The sequence below is a fragment of the Corvus moneduloides genome, chromosome 10, assembly GCF_009650955.1.
Source record: "Corvus moneduloides isolate bCorMon1 chromosome 10, bCorMon1.pri, whole genome shotgun sequence".
Classification (NCBI taxonomy): Eukaryota; Metazoa; Chordata; class Aves; order Passeriformes; family Corvidae; genus Corvus; species Corvus moneduloides.
In genome coordinates, this window is record NC_045485.1 from 10,061,129 (window position 1) to 10,078,370 (window position 17,242).

The window sequence follows — 17,242 nt, forward strand, 5'->3', positions numbered from 1 at the left end:
CACTTGAACCAGACCAGCAATATTTGCACTGATCTTAAGTCCTACCTTGAACTTTCAAATTAACCTGGTATTCATAGATCATGTAAGACTAACACTTAATATTGCTTTGCTCTAATGGGCAACAGCAGTAAGTACAAAGTAGCAAATGTGAAGAGACTATTTTGCTTTTGTTCAGGTTATAAGGATTCAAAACACCTAAAAATGAAAAACATATCTCAGGCATCACACCAACACCAGGCCTCAGTGTTCCCTTCAGCGAGGCCAACAGGCAACACAAATACTGAGATGATGCAAACAGTGGTATGAGATTCACCCCCTAATGTCATTGCATATATTCATAGTAACTGCTTCAACTACTGTGATTGCTGCTGCTCAGGTATGTAGGAAACTGCTAAAATTGAGTGACAAAATTTACTAGATAACTACCTGCCAGTACTTGTCTACACAAAAACAAAACACTCTTTACCTTTCATGAAAGGACTTAACACAGGGGCGCTGTACTCTGTGAGCTCCTAACGAGATACATTGTTATGGGCTGCATGAAGTTCCCACTCAACAGAAACATCACACTGCTTCCAACAAGGCTCCTACTCATCTTACATGTCTGTAATCAACATGCAACAACCTGGCAGAAGTTTTTATCGAATTAAAAATTAAAAGCTTCAGGAAGAAACAGAACACATCAATCAATGCCAAAAACACAGTTCATAGGGCTCATTTTTTGTGCTGTTTGTAACACTGTTGTGAGTGTGGGACAGCCACACAGTATCAACTGAAACACAAGTGATAGATACAATGCTCTAAACGCTTTGAAGTCTGTTTTCAAACTCAAAGCACCTTCCAACAAAACTGAATTAATGCTGGTCACAGCCCCATGAGGTAGATGCCCTTAGACGTGCACGTGTTAGCACGGTTCACTACTCCACCCTTAGTCACAAGCGGGATGATTACTGACCAAACCAGGATTACACTAGAAGTTTCCTGTTTCCAGCCCAATACTAGAGGTAACTCGCTTTCACACCCCTCTCCCACACACTTTTGAAGCACTGCTAATTCTGAAAGGTACAAAAAACGTGGCAACACAGTGAGCACAGTATAGCATCCCCGACTGAACAGGAGCATCCAAACCTGCTTTGGAGGCACTCTCCAGCCCGTGCAGGTGCGGGCCAGCGGCTGGACACTCGCAGAGATGCTGCGTTCCTGGATGCTTCCGCCACTAAAACATGCTGCAGTGAGGCCAACGGCTCAACGAAACCACCCTAACCCATGGCTGCCCCGGGGGACGATGCCGCCCGCCCCCCGCCCTCGGGATGGCACCGCCACGAGCAGCCTCGACCCCAGCCCCCTCCCAGCAGTTGTTCCCGAGCGGAGCCGCGCCCCGTCCCGGCTCACCTTCCCCGGCGGACGGCCGGCTCCTACATCTCCTCCCGCTTCTGGAAGCTGATGCTGGCGTACGCGCTCAGGTCCTCGCCGCAGTGGCCGCTCCCGCGCTGCTGGCCCGGGGGCTTCGGCGGCAGCGGCTGCTTCGCCTCGGCGGGGCCGTGCGGGTGGTGATGGCGGCGGTGGCCGCAGTCCCTCACCAAGTCCAGGTCGATGTAGTTGAGCCCGTTCTCCAGGGCGGGCGCGGCCCCCGGCTCCCGGCGGGAGGCCGCCTCCCCCGCGCCAGGCCGCAGCCACACGTTCTCGAAGGAGGCCGAGCTATGCCGCTTCACCTCCTCGGCGCCCCCCGCGCCGCCGCAGGGGAAGGGTGCCCCGAGCCCGCTCACCGCTCCGCGGGCCGCGCTCGGCGTGGAGGAGAAGGTCTCGGAGCTGTGCCGCCGCCGGCCGCCCTGCGGATCGGCGCGGATCACCTTGGCACTCTGGTTGCGGCCGGGGCTGAGGCTGACGCGGGTGAAGGCGCTACCCGCGCCTAGGCCCCCCAGCAGGGAGGAGGAGCGCGGCGGCGCCGCCGCCAGCTCGGCCGGCGGCCGCGGCAGCTCCGGGGACGCCGCGGTGGCGGCCGCCGGCGGGGGCTTTTCGGGGCCGGCGCGGCCCCCCCGCACCTCGGCGTAGCCGAGCAGGCGGGCGGGCGAGCCGGGGGACGGACTGTCGGCGCAGTCCGAGCAGGAGCCCCCGCCGGCCGCGGCACCCCCCCGCTGCATCGCCACGTAGTCCCGGCCAGGCCGGGCCGCCCGCGCGGTAGCGAAGCCAGGCGGGCAGGGGGCCCGCGGCGGGCCCGGCTCCATGTTCATGTACTCCTCGGCGGCCTCGCTGCCCGGCGGCGGCAGGGCCATGTTCAGGGCAGCCGAGGGGAAGGGCGGTTTCTCGCCGGCGATGAACTCGATGTTCACGTACTCGCCAGGGCTCTTGGGCTCCGGGGGCAGCAGCACGGGGGGCTGCTCCCGGGCCCGTGGCAGGGTGCTGGCCTTGGGGCCGCCCAGCGACAGCCGCGTGGGGCGCGCCAGGCGGCCCTTGGTCTGCACGGCCGTGTCCACCTTGCGCGGGGGCTGCGCTTGAGGCGGGGGGCCGCCCTCGGGGCCGCCGCCGCCGCCCAGGCTGTCGCTGCTGGTGGAGGAGGACGAGTCCTCGGTCGCGTAAAGGAGGCGGCTGGAGCCGAGTGCGATGCGGGGCTGAGGGCTGCCCTGCTCGGCTGCCCCCGCCGGCCTGCTGCCGCCCCGCCGGTGCACGTGCTTGAAGGAGCGTGGCAGCGAGAAGTAAGAGTAGATGGGTTTGTGGTGCGCTGCGGCGACCGCCTCCTCAACCCCCGGCTGCCCCGCAGCCCCGAAGTAGCAGTCGGGCGGAGTGCTGGTGGTGGAGCCGCTGGCTGGGGACATGTTGATATAGTCGCTGCCACCGCAGGGGAGCTTCCCCTCGTTGCTCTCCACTGAGAGTTTTGGGTGGTGGCCAGAACCATTTGTCCAGATCTTGCCGTAGCCCGCAGAGCTGCTGTCCGGGGAGTAGCTGCCACTGGGGGACATCATCATGTAGCCATTAGAGTCCACTGTGGCTGGAGGGTGGCGACCACCCCTGCCAGGGTTGATGATCTGCTGTGGGGCCGACACACTCTTAGGACTCATGGGCATATAGTCACCACCCTTGGGCCCCCCCCCCCCACTGGGCATAGGGGCTACACCAGGTGACATGGGCATGTAGCCATCATCCGTGTGCGGGGTGGGGTTGGTCCGATGATGGCCACTGTCCATGGGGTGCATCTCCAGGCACTCCTCTGGGTAGGAGTGAGTGGGCACAAAGGCTGAGTGGCGGTAGGAGGGCAGCCTGCTGCTGCCACAGGGGTAAGAAGGCAGCATCTCCGTGTACTCCTCAATGGAAGCCACAGAAGACTGCGAGGGTGTCTTCTGGTGGGAGATGGTGGGCGAAGTGCCTGCAGAGTGAGTTCGCTTCCTGAATGCCTTCTCCAAGTCGGCAACCTCCTCACTACCACCTCGAGGACAGCAGGGTGTACTAGGATAGCGGGGTTGCTGCTGAGGGTGGCAGGTTCGTGGGATGAAGTGGCCGTTGGGTGCTGCTAGGCTGCAGCAAGAGGAGGTGGCCTTCCCTCCCATGCAGATGTAGTTGAGGTCTTCATCACCTCGGGCAGGGGGGGTGTGTCCCAATGAATCAGGGGTTACACTGCGAAAAGAGCTGCGAAAGTCACATGGGCTAGAACCATACTCATCAGAAGAAATAAATCCACCATCACTAGGGGAGCCAGAAACTGAAGCACTAGACCTTCGTGGAAACAGGCAGTCTGAGGTGGAGCCATGGCCACTGGTGCTGCTGGATGACAGGCTGACTGGACTGGTGGCTGAAGGAGAGCAGCGTGAGGAAGGCATTGGGATGGACCGGCTGTGGTTGAGTGGAGGATGGAGCCTGGAGTTGCCACGGTGTCTGTGTGAATGAGTCCGGTTAGCACTGGGACTAACTGGGCTACCATCCACAGAGGCAGGTCTTGACATTGTGCCTTCCCCATCACTCGATGCTCGAACCCGGAAAGAGCTGGGTTTGCCACCTGTACCTCCACCACCGGCAGGAGAAGTGGCCGTGACACTCTCGGTCCTGGACCGCCGACTGAGCCCCACTTGGCTCGGGGGAGGGTTGCTGACATGGTGCCTGCTGCGAAGGGGCACAGAGATTGGGTTGGAACAGTTTGAGGAGGACTGGCTCTTGCTGCGGGGCCGGAATTCCTCACTCATGGCTCGCATGGCCTCCAGGATAGTTTCATGCATGTTCTGTGCCACCACTGAGTCATCCACTTGCATCCAGAACTCACCAGGTCCGGTGACAGCTGAGCGTCCCACCTCAATGAAGAAGAAGTTCTCAGAGTGACCACAGCGGCGGATATTGAGCAGCTGCAGCACCACAGCAGCCGCATCTGAATTCAGCTTTACAAAGCTGATGGTCTTGTTAGTCAGGCACAGGCGGTAGATGCCAATCAGGTTCTTTGTCTGGCCTAGGCCCTTAGGCTTCAGAATTACTTGCCAAACTTCCTTAAAAGCTGGACCAGGGGCTACCTCACCATAGCTCTCCTCACCTGCTTCCCCCAGTCCTGTGCTGCTGCCTCCAAAAGTGACATCGCTGTGGTGGTGGTGGTGATGGTGATGGAGGTGGTGGTGGCCCTTGGCCCTGTTGTGCAACTGCAGTAGCGCTTGGTACCAGCTCTCCTGCTCAGGTTCGCTGTCAGCTGCAATGGCAAAGTGCTCGTCCTTGGTGTAGAGGGCCACCAGGTGCTTGTTCTTGGAGTCAGCCCGTTTGTTGATGTTAAAGCAGCTTTCTAGTGGGATGGAGCGCTTGGGGGCCCCTGACTTGTGTCTCCATTTCTTTTCATTCTCATAATACTCCAGCCGGGCAGGTCCAGACTCACTGGCTGCCCTCAGCACGAAAAATCGTTTATGCATGCTCTTGGGTTTGCGCAAGTAACCCACCTTTCTGACATCTGAGAAGAAGCCCTCGTTATTATCCGTGGGGCTGGCCATGATGAGAGGCGGTGGAGCTGTTACTGCAGCTCGCAGTCTGCAAGACCCCAAAACAGCCAATCCAGCCGGGAAAGGCAACCACCTAAAATAAAATTCATGCAACAACAATTTAAAAAAAAAAAAAAAAAAAAAAAAAAAAAAAAAAAAAAAAAAAAAGCTCAGGATCCTCTTTTGAGAACGGGACGGGGGAGGGACAGAAGCAGGGTGAGAGCAGCTGTTCAGTGGCAGAGGCAGCTTCCAGCACCAAATCAGAGTTTGTGTTGCTGTTTATGCCCAAATCGCGCTTAGATGGGTAAGCTCGTCCTTAAAAAGTCCAGTCCCGATCAGTCCTGACGAAAGTCTCGTCCCAAAATCAGCCGCCGGGAATGAGAAACGCATCTTCCCTCGCAGGGGTCGGGCTCCGGCGGGGCCAGGAACGGGGCGGGGGTCCCTTTCCTCCGCTCCCTGCTCCCCTTCCCCGGCTCAAGTTTGCCTCCGCGAGCAGCGATCGCTGTTGCAGATTAAATATCCTCTCGGGGGCGGAGATTGTTTTGCAAAGTCCGGGGTTTGCACCCAAAAATACACGCTGCTTTCCCCTCTCTCGCCCTCCCCCCCAAAAAGAGAAAACAAATTTTAAAAAAATGCAGCCCACAATACAACCCCCCTTCCCCAAATATCAGCGCCGAGGCTGCTGCTCCCGCTTGTGCATGCGGAGGAGGCTGGCGACCCCATTCAGTCCCATCTCGTTAGGCAGAGAAAGTGCCATTTCCACACGCGGCGCAGCCCGGCAGCGGCGGGAGGGGAGGCAAGCCCGAGTGCCGAAGGAACATCCTCTCTTCCTCCTCCTCTTCATTCCAGGCGGCAGCGCCTCAGCGGCCGGCGGCGCAGCCCCCTCCCGTGCCCCAGCCCACCGGGGGAGCGGGCACCGCAGCGGCGGCTCCTTCTCCGTCGGCTTCTCCTCGGAGTTTCCCGGCGCCCCGCACCAAAACAGGCGGCGGGGGCCGCGCTCGCCAGTCCAGCCCCCTCCGCCCGCCGCCGCGACTCAGGCTCACTCCAAGGAGAACAACACGTGACGGCGCCAGTGCGTGGACCATCCCCGGAGCCGCCGCCGGGCTCCCGGCCAGCGCCGCCGCTCCGCCCTCCGCCCTGCCCTCATTCAGCGCGGCCGCGGGGCCGCCGCCGCCGCGCCCCCATTGGTGCCGCCGCCTGTCCGTCACGGCGGCGGCGGCGCCCGGCCGGGCTGGGGCGCGGCGCGTAGTAAAGAGGCGTAGACGGCATTCAGCGTCGTGTTATTTATACCCGCCGCCGGCGGCCTCTGCAGTGTGGCGGCTCTTGGGCCTGGCCGGGTGGGGAGCTGCTCCCACCTACCCGAAGCCCTGGCCGCCGGCCTTGCTGGGAAGGGAACGGAACGGAGCGGAGCGGGGGGTGCCGCGGGTGCGGCCGTGGGGCCGCGCCCGCCCCGCCCGGGGCTCGTTCCGCTCCTCGTGCTCAGACACGGCCCCGGCGCTGCCAGCGCGGCCGGTCCCCAACAGGGGCCTGGCGGGACGGGGGCGCTCGGCACGGCGCTGCCTCCATGGCGGGCGAGGCCGGGCCCCAGCAGCGCTCCCCCCGGCCTGCGCAGGGTCTCGTGCCTCCCCAAGTCGCTCTGTGCTGAATTAAACGGAGCGCGCAGCGGGAGCGGCCGTGCCGGGGCTGGACGTGCCGCGCCCGCAACCCTGCCCTGGGCCCCGGGAACAAGTGCGGGAACGCTGCGGCCGCATCCGCTGCTCAATGCTGCCCTCTGCGGGACAGCCCCCGCCCGCCCCGAGCTGTTGTGGGCTGTGATTCGGGGGGCTGGGTGGGGCTTTGGGGGTGCTTTTGGTTTTCCCTGCTGACAGTTACGATGGGTGACCCTGGACAGCCGTGGAGGACAGCGGGGCTCTAATCGCCCTGCGCTGGCACTGCCCTACCCGAGCAGACTGACTGCAGCTGGTCAGAGATGAAAGCACCACAGCAGTGCTCTCATCTACTTACTCTTCAGGTTAAAATTAAATACAAAATTACACTCTCATTTGAATTCGTGTAGGTCCAAACATGGGATAAATAAGTCAGAGGCTTTTCTAATGCATCTGCACTGCAAAATTTCCTGCTGCGCAGATCATGGTCATACAATTATTTGAGAGGAGCAGTTACCTAACAGTTGAAACACACCCAGAAAGGACAACAGGCAGTAGCACAAACCACCCTTGCATATTATCTTATAGAAAACACCATAAAGCACAGAATTGTTTAAAGGTGTTTGCCAAACACAAGATGACAATTTCTAACACAAAGCAGAGTCTAGCTGGTAAGGAGTGAGAGAAAAAGACAATCCATGCTATAATAATAACCTATGTCATCACCTCATTCTTTCCTCCACACCGTAGCTCATCATTGCAAACCCAGATATTTGTATTGAAAATAAATCTGTTATACATACCTTGAGATAAAGATTAGTACAAACCAAGTGTATTTCTATCCTCCAACAAGTAGGACAGGAAATTGCTCCCCCAGCCCACACCATGGAGCTGTGGGACAGAATTGCAGCCCCAAGGCATATTAAGATCAGCTATTATTAATGACAAGGTATGTTTTGTGAGAAAAGGGCACCATCCCCATACATCCATGGCTAAAAGGTCCTGTGGCAGGAGGATAGCTCCTAAACCTCCTCTCGCTGTCCCTTCACAAGCATGGGAATGCATGTTTGTGCACAGAATGTATGTGCTGCTTTTTTAATTAAACAATTTGCACATAGTAGGTAAGGTTATTGATATTAAATAATAACTTTTATTTGCTCTGCCCCATTCTTTGTCTTGGCAGGTGTTACACTGATATGCACATGTAAATGGAGTGATCTCTTGATGGAGAATAACCACCATCGGATTGGTATTGTGTTGCACCAGGGAGCATGGATTTGGGGGTAAAAGCATGAGACAGTCCTATAATCATAGAATTTCTTGAGTTAGAAGATACTCATAGGGATGATCAAGGCCAAATCCCTGCTCCTCACAGGACTACCCAAAACTAAACCATATGATGAAGGGCATTGTCCAAACAACTCTTTGAACTCTGACAGACTTGGTGTCCTGACCACTTCCCTGGGGAGCCTGTTCCAGTGACTGACCGCCCTCACAGTGAAGAGCCTCTTCCTAACGTCCAATCAACTTCCCTTAACAGTTTCATTCAGTTCATACCATGTCCTAGCCACAGCTTGTGGGCAGACAGTATATTTGAATGTGCTCCATTCAGCTTGGGAACATTCTCTTCAATAATAGCTGATTTTGCAGATAAAATAAAATCTGGTTGTTCTTATCTGGTTATCAAGGGGATTCAGTAAATGTTCCAGAAGTGTTTTCAAACTTTATATATAGATTCATGTCCTTTGCCCAGCAGAAATTACAGGCAATAACACACTTCCAGCATATTTTGAAAACTATTTTTTAAAGTTAGTTTGCATCATGCCAGACCACATCTTGGAATCGTTTTCTTGCTCTTTGAGTTCCAAAGTTCTGAAGTACTGTGCTCCTCTGTGAGGTACATAAGTGTGCACACCAGCACACTAAAGAGAAGAATATGCCCTTACTTTTTCTATTTAAACACTCATCCTGCCTTGACCATGAGTGACTGAGAATTCAGACTTTGTAACTAATCGCAGAGCAGTTCAAACCAAGACAATTCTATGTATAAATATCTATAGCTATCACACTACATCCATGTCTCTCTATACAAGAAATTCAGCTTCAGTATACAAGAACAAAATTGAGGTTGCTTTTCTAGCAACCTGTATTTCATACAACTAAGTTTCTGCAGTACCCTTTGACCATCCCCCTATTCTGAACACACACCTCAGAATATATGCATATATATCTCCATATCCATTCTCTTGGAGACAACATGATTATTTGATACAGAGAAGGGAAAAGAGTATAATAGAACAGATAAGGATCAAAGTTCCTAACTTTTTTCTGCCCTAGTAAGTGGTTGAAAGATTAATTTAGCACAGGGTAATCTCATGAGGCATAAAGTGCTTGAGACAATTAGTTCTCACAGTGTCTCTACTGAACCTGGCACAGCAGATCAGTTAGGACTGGGAGATAATCAAAACTTGTGTTTTGGTAATGCTCTGTTGGTGAAATGGCATCCCAGGATGGCAAATGCAAGAATCCAAAAGTAACTGAAGAGGTAGTGCTGCTCTAAATTACAATGAAGGCTGGTTTCTCTTGAAGCCACCTTTACCTGTTCACATATAGATTCTCAGCCAACTGCAAAAATGAGTGAAAGTAGAAGATAAGACTCAACATGCACCTTTGATACAGTAAGGAAAAAAAACATTGCTCATTTATCTTTTCAGGTGACAGTCACAGGCTGTTGTTTGGTTTGTAATTTTCTTTTTGCCTCTGCCTTCAACTACTTTTATGGCTCTTTTTTCCCCAACTTTTCTCTCCTCAGACACATCTCTAAGCACTTTGCTCACTTTCCTATGTATCTGACTGTTCTGTTAAAAGGGTGTTAGACTTGTTATTGCAATCTTCTAGAATTTTAGGGTCCACTAAAAAAGTCTCTCTCACAAGGATGCAAACCAAAAGGAACATTCCCCAAAGGTGAAGTTACATCACTGTGTCTCTAAAGAAAGCAGAATGACCCTTGTTTACCATCTTCATCCATTCACCTTCCAGACACAACTGATCTACAACTTTCTCCCTCTTATCCCCACTCCCAGTTGCTCCTAAAATGCCTGATCTCATTTTCCACACCAAACTCTTCAGTTAAAACAACTCTATTTCTAGGCAGACTATAATGCACAACAACAACAAAAAAAGACAGGTCAGGAAATCAAAACTTTCTGAATATTATTTTCTTTCATTTCCTACTGTGTAGGAATTAAGTTGTCCAGGAACAGGAAGAATGAGCTGCTCTGCCAGGGAAGGGGAGCCAGGTGCCAAGGGGCAGTGACCTCCCCAATTGCAGCCCACTCCTATATTGCACCCAAATAAGGTGAGCAGGGAACACTGTTGCTTTTTGGATGTAAAATTTCTCTTACATATAAATAGAATTTCCTGTATTTCAGTTTGTGGCTATTGCCTTTCGTCCTGACCCTGGGCACTATAGAGAAGAGCCCAGTTCTTTGTCCATCACACCAACACAGGTATGCTCTGAGCCTTGTCCCAGGGTTGAGTTGATTACAATATTTATTTACTTTAAGCTCATTTGTAGTATGTACTTTTCTACAATCAACAGTAAGGATGAAATTCACATAACCCCTCCTCCAAAAATAGTGTGGCTGTCTCTAAACCAGTGAAATCATTACTTAAGTAAACAAGATGCTTAATTTTTCTGTTAAAAGGAATGGTAGTAATATCATAATTACACATTTTGTATCACTGACTTCTACTGTCATCTCTTTGAGGCAAACCAAGAACACATATGGAATGACTAATTAGAATCTTCAAATGTATTATATTAAATTATGTTGACAGCTGTATCCCACTATCACAATAATGAGAACTAGAAAAGTTCAAAGCATCTTTTCTATACTTCACTTATTAGGAATTTTTCTATCATGTATTCTCCAGTTCGTGTGTAAAACACCGTTACTCATAACAGCATTTAGAGCACATTAATTATATGAAATGTTTAAGTTATGTTCTAGTGATCAAAATTAATTCATACAGATTATAATTTTTTGTACATTACTACCTCCCCATATAGCTTAATGTGTCTCTGTTTAAAGAGGCCAGAAAAGATAAAACATCATTTCTACGCTTTCCATTGGGGAATATGGATATCCCAACTAAAGTATCACTAAAGCTCAGTAAGACTTTTGGATAATTCCCAGGCTACACTGATCAACCTTCAGCCAGCTCTGCCTCTATTATCTTTGTATTTCCATGCTGTAATATGTTCAAAAATTGCAGTGATGCTTCACAGATTTTTTTTTTTTTTTTTTTTTTTTTTTTTTTGGTGCTTTAATTCTGTCTCCTTCACCACAGACAAAATTGCCTGGAGCATGAATTTCAAAGCACAGAATCTTTTATCTAATTTATAATAAGTTTTGTCTGTGCATTGCTTAGAGCAATGGTCTCAAGCAGTTTCTGACTGAGCAAGGGAGTTTCATAGGTCCACAGGTGTTCAATTTGGGTTTTTTACCACAGCGGCAAAGCCCACAGAGGTATGAAAATTAAAGCCAAATAGAAGGTTTTACCCATGGTTATTTGGTGACAGCAGCAGTCTTAGTCTTGCTCAGTCAGCTTTATTTCATCTTTGAGGTGTGAGTGTTTAACCCTGAATGATAGATAAAGCCGAAGTTTTAAAAAAAAAAAAAAAAAAAAAAAAAATCCTGCTACTGCCCCCAGTGCCATTTCACAGCTACAGAGAAAAAGGAGGAAACATGTTAATCCCTACAGGATCCCATGGGGCAGATCCTTCTGAGGCAAGAATCAGCTCCCTTTTCCCTTGCTTTGCTGCAGAGGAGTGAAGGGAACCAGGCTGTGCTGAGCCCCCCGCTTCAGCTGCGTGCCATCGAGGTGGGTTACCCCGGCTCTGGGCACCCGTGGCAAAGCACGCAGAAAGCATGCATGGCCCGGAGTCAGAGCCCCTGCCCTGGGCCACCGGGACACTGTTGTCACCAGCTGCCTTTGCTGCTGGCCTTGCACTCAGTCTGGCTTCAGGGCTGGTTACTTCTAAGCAGGATGCACTACAAGTGTTTGAACATGACTGATTCCTCAGTTGTTTTTGTCAAGAATGGGAGACTGAAAAATGAGATAACAGAGCAAAAGAGTAAGCAATGGTTTCTAGAGAAAAAGGAGTACTACTCTGGTTTTCTTCAAAGATTTTAGCAGTGGAGCTAATCTAAAGACCCGACTTATGTTCAGTGATAGTGGGAAAATTCATTGATTTTTATCAACCTGAGAAGACATGGACTCATTTCACAGGCTCCAGCTGTGATTGAGATTTTCTTGAGCTTTCCCTTGTGTGATATGATCAAGCTTAATCATGGCCTGCTGATCACAAATGGAACATATTTCTTGGTCTCTGCTCTTTCAAAGAATTACTGAAGGTTCAAAGAGTTGCAACAAAGCCGCCTTGCACTATGTGATGCTGGGCAATAAAATAGTGAGCTTAAATGCATGCAGTAAAAAGCAATTCTGACTTTACATATTTAGTGACATGCTCCAAGTTAGTTACAGCTACTTTTGAAGATGGTCTTGGAATTGTAAGAGCTAGCTCTTTAAAAACATCAGCTCAACACTTTTGCAGTCAAAAAGCAAGTAGAAGATTAGAAACTATCATGTAAAGGAGAGAAAATAGAGAACAATTTTTTTTTTCCATGTGCAACCTATTGTGCATCTTGTCCTTGTTTACTGTGGAAAAAAAATTCTACTTTCTGGTCTTGGAAACAATAATAAAGAATTGGAAAAAGATAACAGTAAATGATCAAAGATAGTGGAAACTGAGCTAGCAGGCTGATATTTTTCAGACTGGATAAAGAGTGTCTGAGAAGACATGTGACAGGTACTTAGAAGTATCATTACTGGCATGGAGAAGGTGAAAAGGATTGATTGTTCCAATACAAAAAAGAACATGGACTAAAACTAGAAGGTTCAAAACAAAGTTACTTCTTTAATGTCAATGAACCTGTGAAATCATTGCCACAGGATGCTGTGACTTGAAAAATCAGTGTACAAATACTCAGGAAAGTCTGTCCATGCAATAGAAAGACCACAGCCAGCTCCAGGACTGCAGAAGATACAGAAGCTGGGAATATGCTCAGGGAAGCACCACTGTTTATGGATCTTATTCCTGTATATGTCTTTGTCACCAAGGAGTGCCTAGATGGATCTTGGAATAATGCAGCACACATGCTTATGCTTTTAAGATTAATTCCACTTGGTCCTGTAAGAGTTCTTTGATAGCTCTTCGCACTTTCCGTGTTTGAATCCGTAGCCTGGCTATGCTATTTAAGAAACACACAGGGTTCTACACAGTGATGTTAATTCTGCATTATTTAAACAGGAACATTTTAGGCACCTGCCAAATATCCCACTCAGTTACTGCAGTAAGAAATCCAATGGGTTTTTTTTTTGAAAGGCTACTGGACAGGAAATGATTCAATGACTTGCTTAGAATCCCACACCTCTCCTAAACCATACTGTCTCAACAGTTTCTGGGACAAGACCCAGAGAATATTCATATGCTCATGTGTGATGCACGCAGCACTGGGTAGTAATTTCACAATTTATACACTGGTTTTCATTACACCTTTCATGCAAAATGCCTTTGCATATTGGAATAAATCTCCCAGGAAAGGTAGTTGGGACACCTTCCATAACAAAGGACTTTTCCGGGATTGTCTAAACTGGACTCATCTTCTAATCACTTTAACTGGAAGTAGTTGTTACCAGTCTTCCTCTGTTATTCCTTCCTTTTTGCAGATTTCTGCTGAACATTTTTAACCACTACCCATCCCCATGAGGAGGCCTTACATCAGGGATGAAGGTGTATGGGAAAATACTCAGCAACAAGTTACCATCCAAAGCCTGTTTTCCCCTTGATTTCTACATGCACCTGCAGCTGATTCAAGTGTGGTCATCAGATGCAGGTTTTAAGTGAGCCCCCTTTAAATTTTAAATACAAAAACATGGCATAAACCCACTTATGCATGTTAATTACTGTGCTTTATGTTTTAGTTCTTCTCAGTTGCCAGAAGGTTTTATCTGCATTTGGGGAGGATTTTCAGGGTGGATGGCGGGGGGGGTGTATAAAATACTAAAAATATTTACTTTCATATTTGCCCACTGATGAGTAAGTATGCCTGTAAGTTCATACATTTTGTCATGCAAAGGAAAGCACTAAAATAATTTTAAACCAATGTTCACATTACTCAATTTTCTTCATACTTTCAGGACTCAGCATTTTCTTGACTGATGTCAGACAAAAAGCAAATTTAGCAAATCTTAGACACAATATGATCAATTGTTTTGAGTTCTGTCTGCATGAAAGAGCAACCCAAACTACATTTCTTTTTAAAACACTATTCAAATTTTTCCTTTTCCAGGCTGCTCTGAATAGTCTAGTCAAAATCCATTAATTTCTCTCAACTTCTACTTACTGCAGGTTTGCTATTTAAAATGAAAGGCACCCTATGCATTTCAAATGTTACCACAATAATTACCATTCAAACAACACATGCCAAATTAGAGCAGTCATTTTTAGGGACATCGCTGAAGAAGCTGTTTTCAGCCTAATGGAAGTTAATAACTGCTACTTACCTGGAACATCATTACTATTATTGCTTAAATAAGGTCACATTTAATTAGTAAGTCATGAGCAAGACTGTTCTTTAAAATGCCTGATCCTGGTTCCTGCAAGTATTTTATAGACTCAGTTGAAGGTGCAAACCAGCAGCAGGAGGGAGATCCTGCATGGATTACAGATGCTTCCCACCAGTCCTGGCAAACACTTCAGACTTGTGGGCACCTCAAATGACAGCAGTCACGCAGAACTGACCACCTACCCTACAACATTTAAATGTCTTGGTCACTCCGAAGAGCTGGTTAGAAAACACTGATATCTCAGATTAGAAATACTAATCTGATTCAAGGGACAGAATATCTGATTGTGTATTTAGCAATGGGGTTTAGGGTTTTGAATTTCAGGAAGGCCAAACAATGTGGACTATATTTCCATAAACATATGCATCAATGGGGCTGAAATCAATGGGGATCTACTCTGTTCAATGGAGGATTTAGTAATGGTAACAGCAATTTCAAAAACAAAAGAGGAATAAAACACCACATGAAGAAATCTTAAGCTCTTCTGCCTTCTTAAAACATTATTTGTCTATTTGTAATATGTCAGACAGCTTAGAATTGAGCAAGACACTGGTCCCAAAAAGCTGGTGGTTTTGCCCTGTAAGTTAAAATGTGGTTATGGGGTTTGTTAGGTTGTTTGTTTGTTTTTCAATTATTGTAGAATTTTACATAGATTAAATTACTGAAATACTCAGAGTTTGGTTTATTATATGCCTAATATGTGCCAGGCTCAAAAAAAGACTGTGATAAAATAATGGGGTTTGGTTTTCATCTTCTTTCCTCCATCTGATGTGGTTTGAATTAGAAATTACTTTAGGACTATCATAAAAAAGGTCCAGTTTTGTCTTTTAGGAGCAAAGCAAACAACTTGAATGTAAGCAACTAAAAGCTGTTTACCAAACCAGTATGTGTGTTTATCCCTAAATAAATCTGTCACAGGGCTGGTACATAATTTGTTTCTAGTGAGTACTTTGAAAAACTGCTATTTAACAGATACTGGAACTTCCTTCCAAAAATTGTCTTTTGAGATTTTTGTGACCTTAACAGAGAAATATATCCTTTCTGAATATGAGAAATAAGGAGATAGGAAACAGTCTGCCATCCCAGTACAATGTTGATCTGGCCATAAAACAGTTATTCAGCTCATTTTTTAATTTTTTTTTCTGTAATATCAGTTCAAACTCTTTTTCATTCATTAACTGAGGAGATCCAAATTACTGTTAATTCCAAGGCCAAGGTAAACTGTTCCTGTTTACAGGGAAAATATTCCAGCAGAAAGAGTATCTATAGAAAGAAAAGGAAATACTAATTTATGCACATATGTTTATATAGAAAAGCTGTATTAGTTGAATTAAGGAAAATCTCATTGAGTAGAATGAGACAAAAGCCACTAACTGAGAACATTAGAAATCAAGCATTCACCCAGGAGTTGAATTTTTAAAATTCTGATAGCTCCTTTAGAAGACATAGACCATGTCATGTCCAATTGACAGAACCTCTAAGTTACATAACAGGGATAAAGGGCTCTGCTCTGTCTGTATGAGAGTTCTCAGGCTCTCCTCCTCCTCAGCCAGGATCGGTACTCACCCCAAGATCTGCATCTTTACAGACCCTACAGCTACAATTTAAAAAAATCTGACTAGCTGTTAGCATTGGCAGATGTAGCCACTTCTCTCAAAAATTAAGCCAAATTATGAAAACTACATGACATCTGGTCTCCTTCATGTGAATGCTAACATTAGAAAAAACTATTTGCTGCTCTAATACTGCACACAGCATGACACAGGTAATAGAACAGGATTTCCACCTCTTTCAGATTGATCCTATAAACTGAAACTTAAAAAAATGATCTGCCAATTTCATTTACTTAAACTAGCTTTTTTTTTTCAATTTTGGATACCAAAAGCCATACTTTTAAAGAAATGCAGGTACTTAATTCTCTTTAATTTCAAAGAGAACAAAGAAAGTTTGTTTCAAGAAAGGTTGCCCATGAAAATGCTAATAAGTCATTTGCAATGCCAAGATTAATTAATGAAATAAATTAATTTTGCTGTGTACTCACATGCCAGCACACACAAGTATTAATGACATTCATACTTTTGAGTTAAATATGACATAGTGCTTGAGTTACTGCTATCAAGTGATTTCTAGTGCTGACAATTATTCTGTATCTACTTGGCATGCACAGAGCTACAGCAGCTCCAGCCATTTCCCAGTCTCTGCTGACAAACAGGTCTCCACACCTATTATTCACTGCTGGCTTTCTTAACCCCTTTAATGCATTAGGAGGTTTTAGTTGATTTACATAAATACATCCTCCCCTCCTATTATGTTATTACCTGCATTAGATTATTTTTTACAAAGCATTACTGGGGATTATTTGCAGCCACCAGATTCAGAGAACACTGTCCTTGCCATACAGCCCAGAAAAACAGAATTGGCAGCCACCCTGTTTCCATGGTCTCCCTATACAGATTGACATGCTGGTGTTTACATTCAAAGTACAGCAAGCAGCTGTTTTTACCGAAGACATGAGCCCAGCTATGGAGAGGAAGGTCTCACAGTGGGTAACATCTGCATCTGTTTTTTCTGATACAGACAGGAAGAAAACATTTATCAATTGATGGATTTAAGTAGACTGAAAGGAGCCAGTAAAGTCCAACTGTAAAATCTGGGAAAATCCGGATGGTTATTAAAGGGGAGAGAGAAGGTGGTAAAATAGATTGCTTGTATTTGTTTGATTTTCAGGGTTTCCCTTCATGTAGCCGCAGTGGTTAGGAGATGTGCTGCTCAGCCCAGTGCGCAGAGAGGCAGGGCCACACTCTCGACTTTGCATCCTGGATTTGCAGAAATCCAGACCTAAAGACCCACAACTCAAGGGCTGAGTTGCAGAACACAAAGCTGAGTTTTCCTCATTCTATAGAGTTTTTTATGTATGAAGCTGCAGGAGTCTTATCTTTGTTCTTTTCTTTGAGGGCTTAG

At 47.7% G+C, this 17,242-nt stretch overlaps 1 protein-coding gene across 6 annotated transcripts in view; it reads right to left on the reverse strand.

Annotated features, from left to right (window-relative positions):
• Positions 1-6,059, reverse strand: part of IRS1 (insulin receptor substrate 1) — a 307,581-nt gene extending 301,522 nt beyond the window's left edge. For all 6 annotated transcript variants that reach the window (XR_004241993.1, XR_004241992.1, XR_004241991.1 and 3 more), the window contains exon 1: positions 1,393-6,059. Coding sequence is in view for 1 of the 6 variants with exons in the window: in XM_032119015.1 (XP_031974906.1) it covers positions 1,416-4,952 (3,537 nt within the window). In the remaining 5 variants the exon portion in view is untranslated. The remainder of the gene's footprint in view (positions 1-1,392) is intronic.
• Between the last annotated feature and the right edge of the window lie 11,183 nt (positions 6,060-17,242).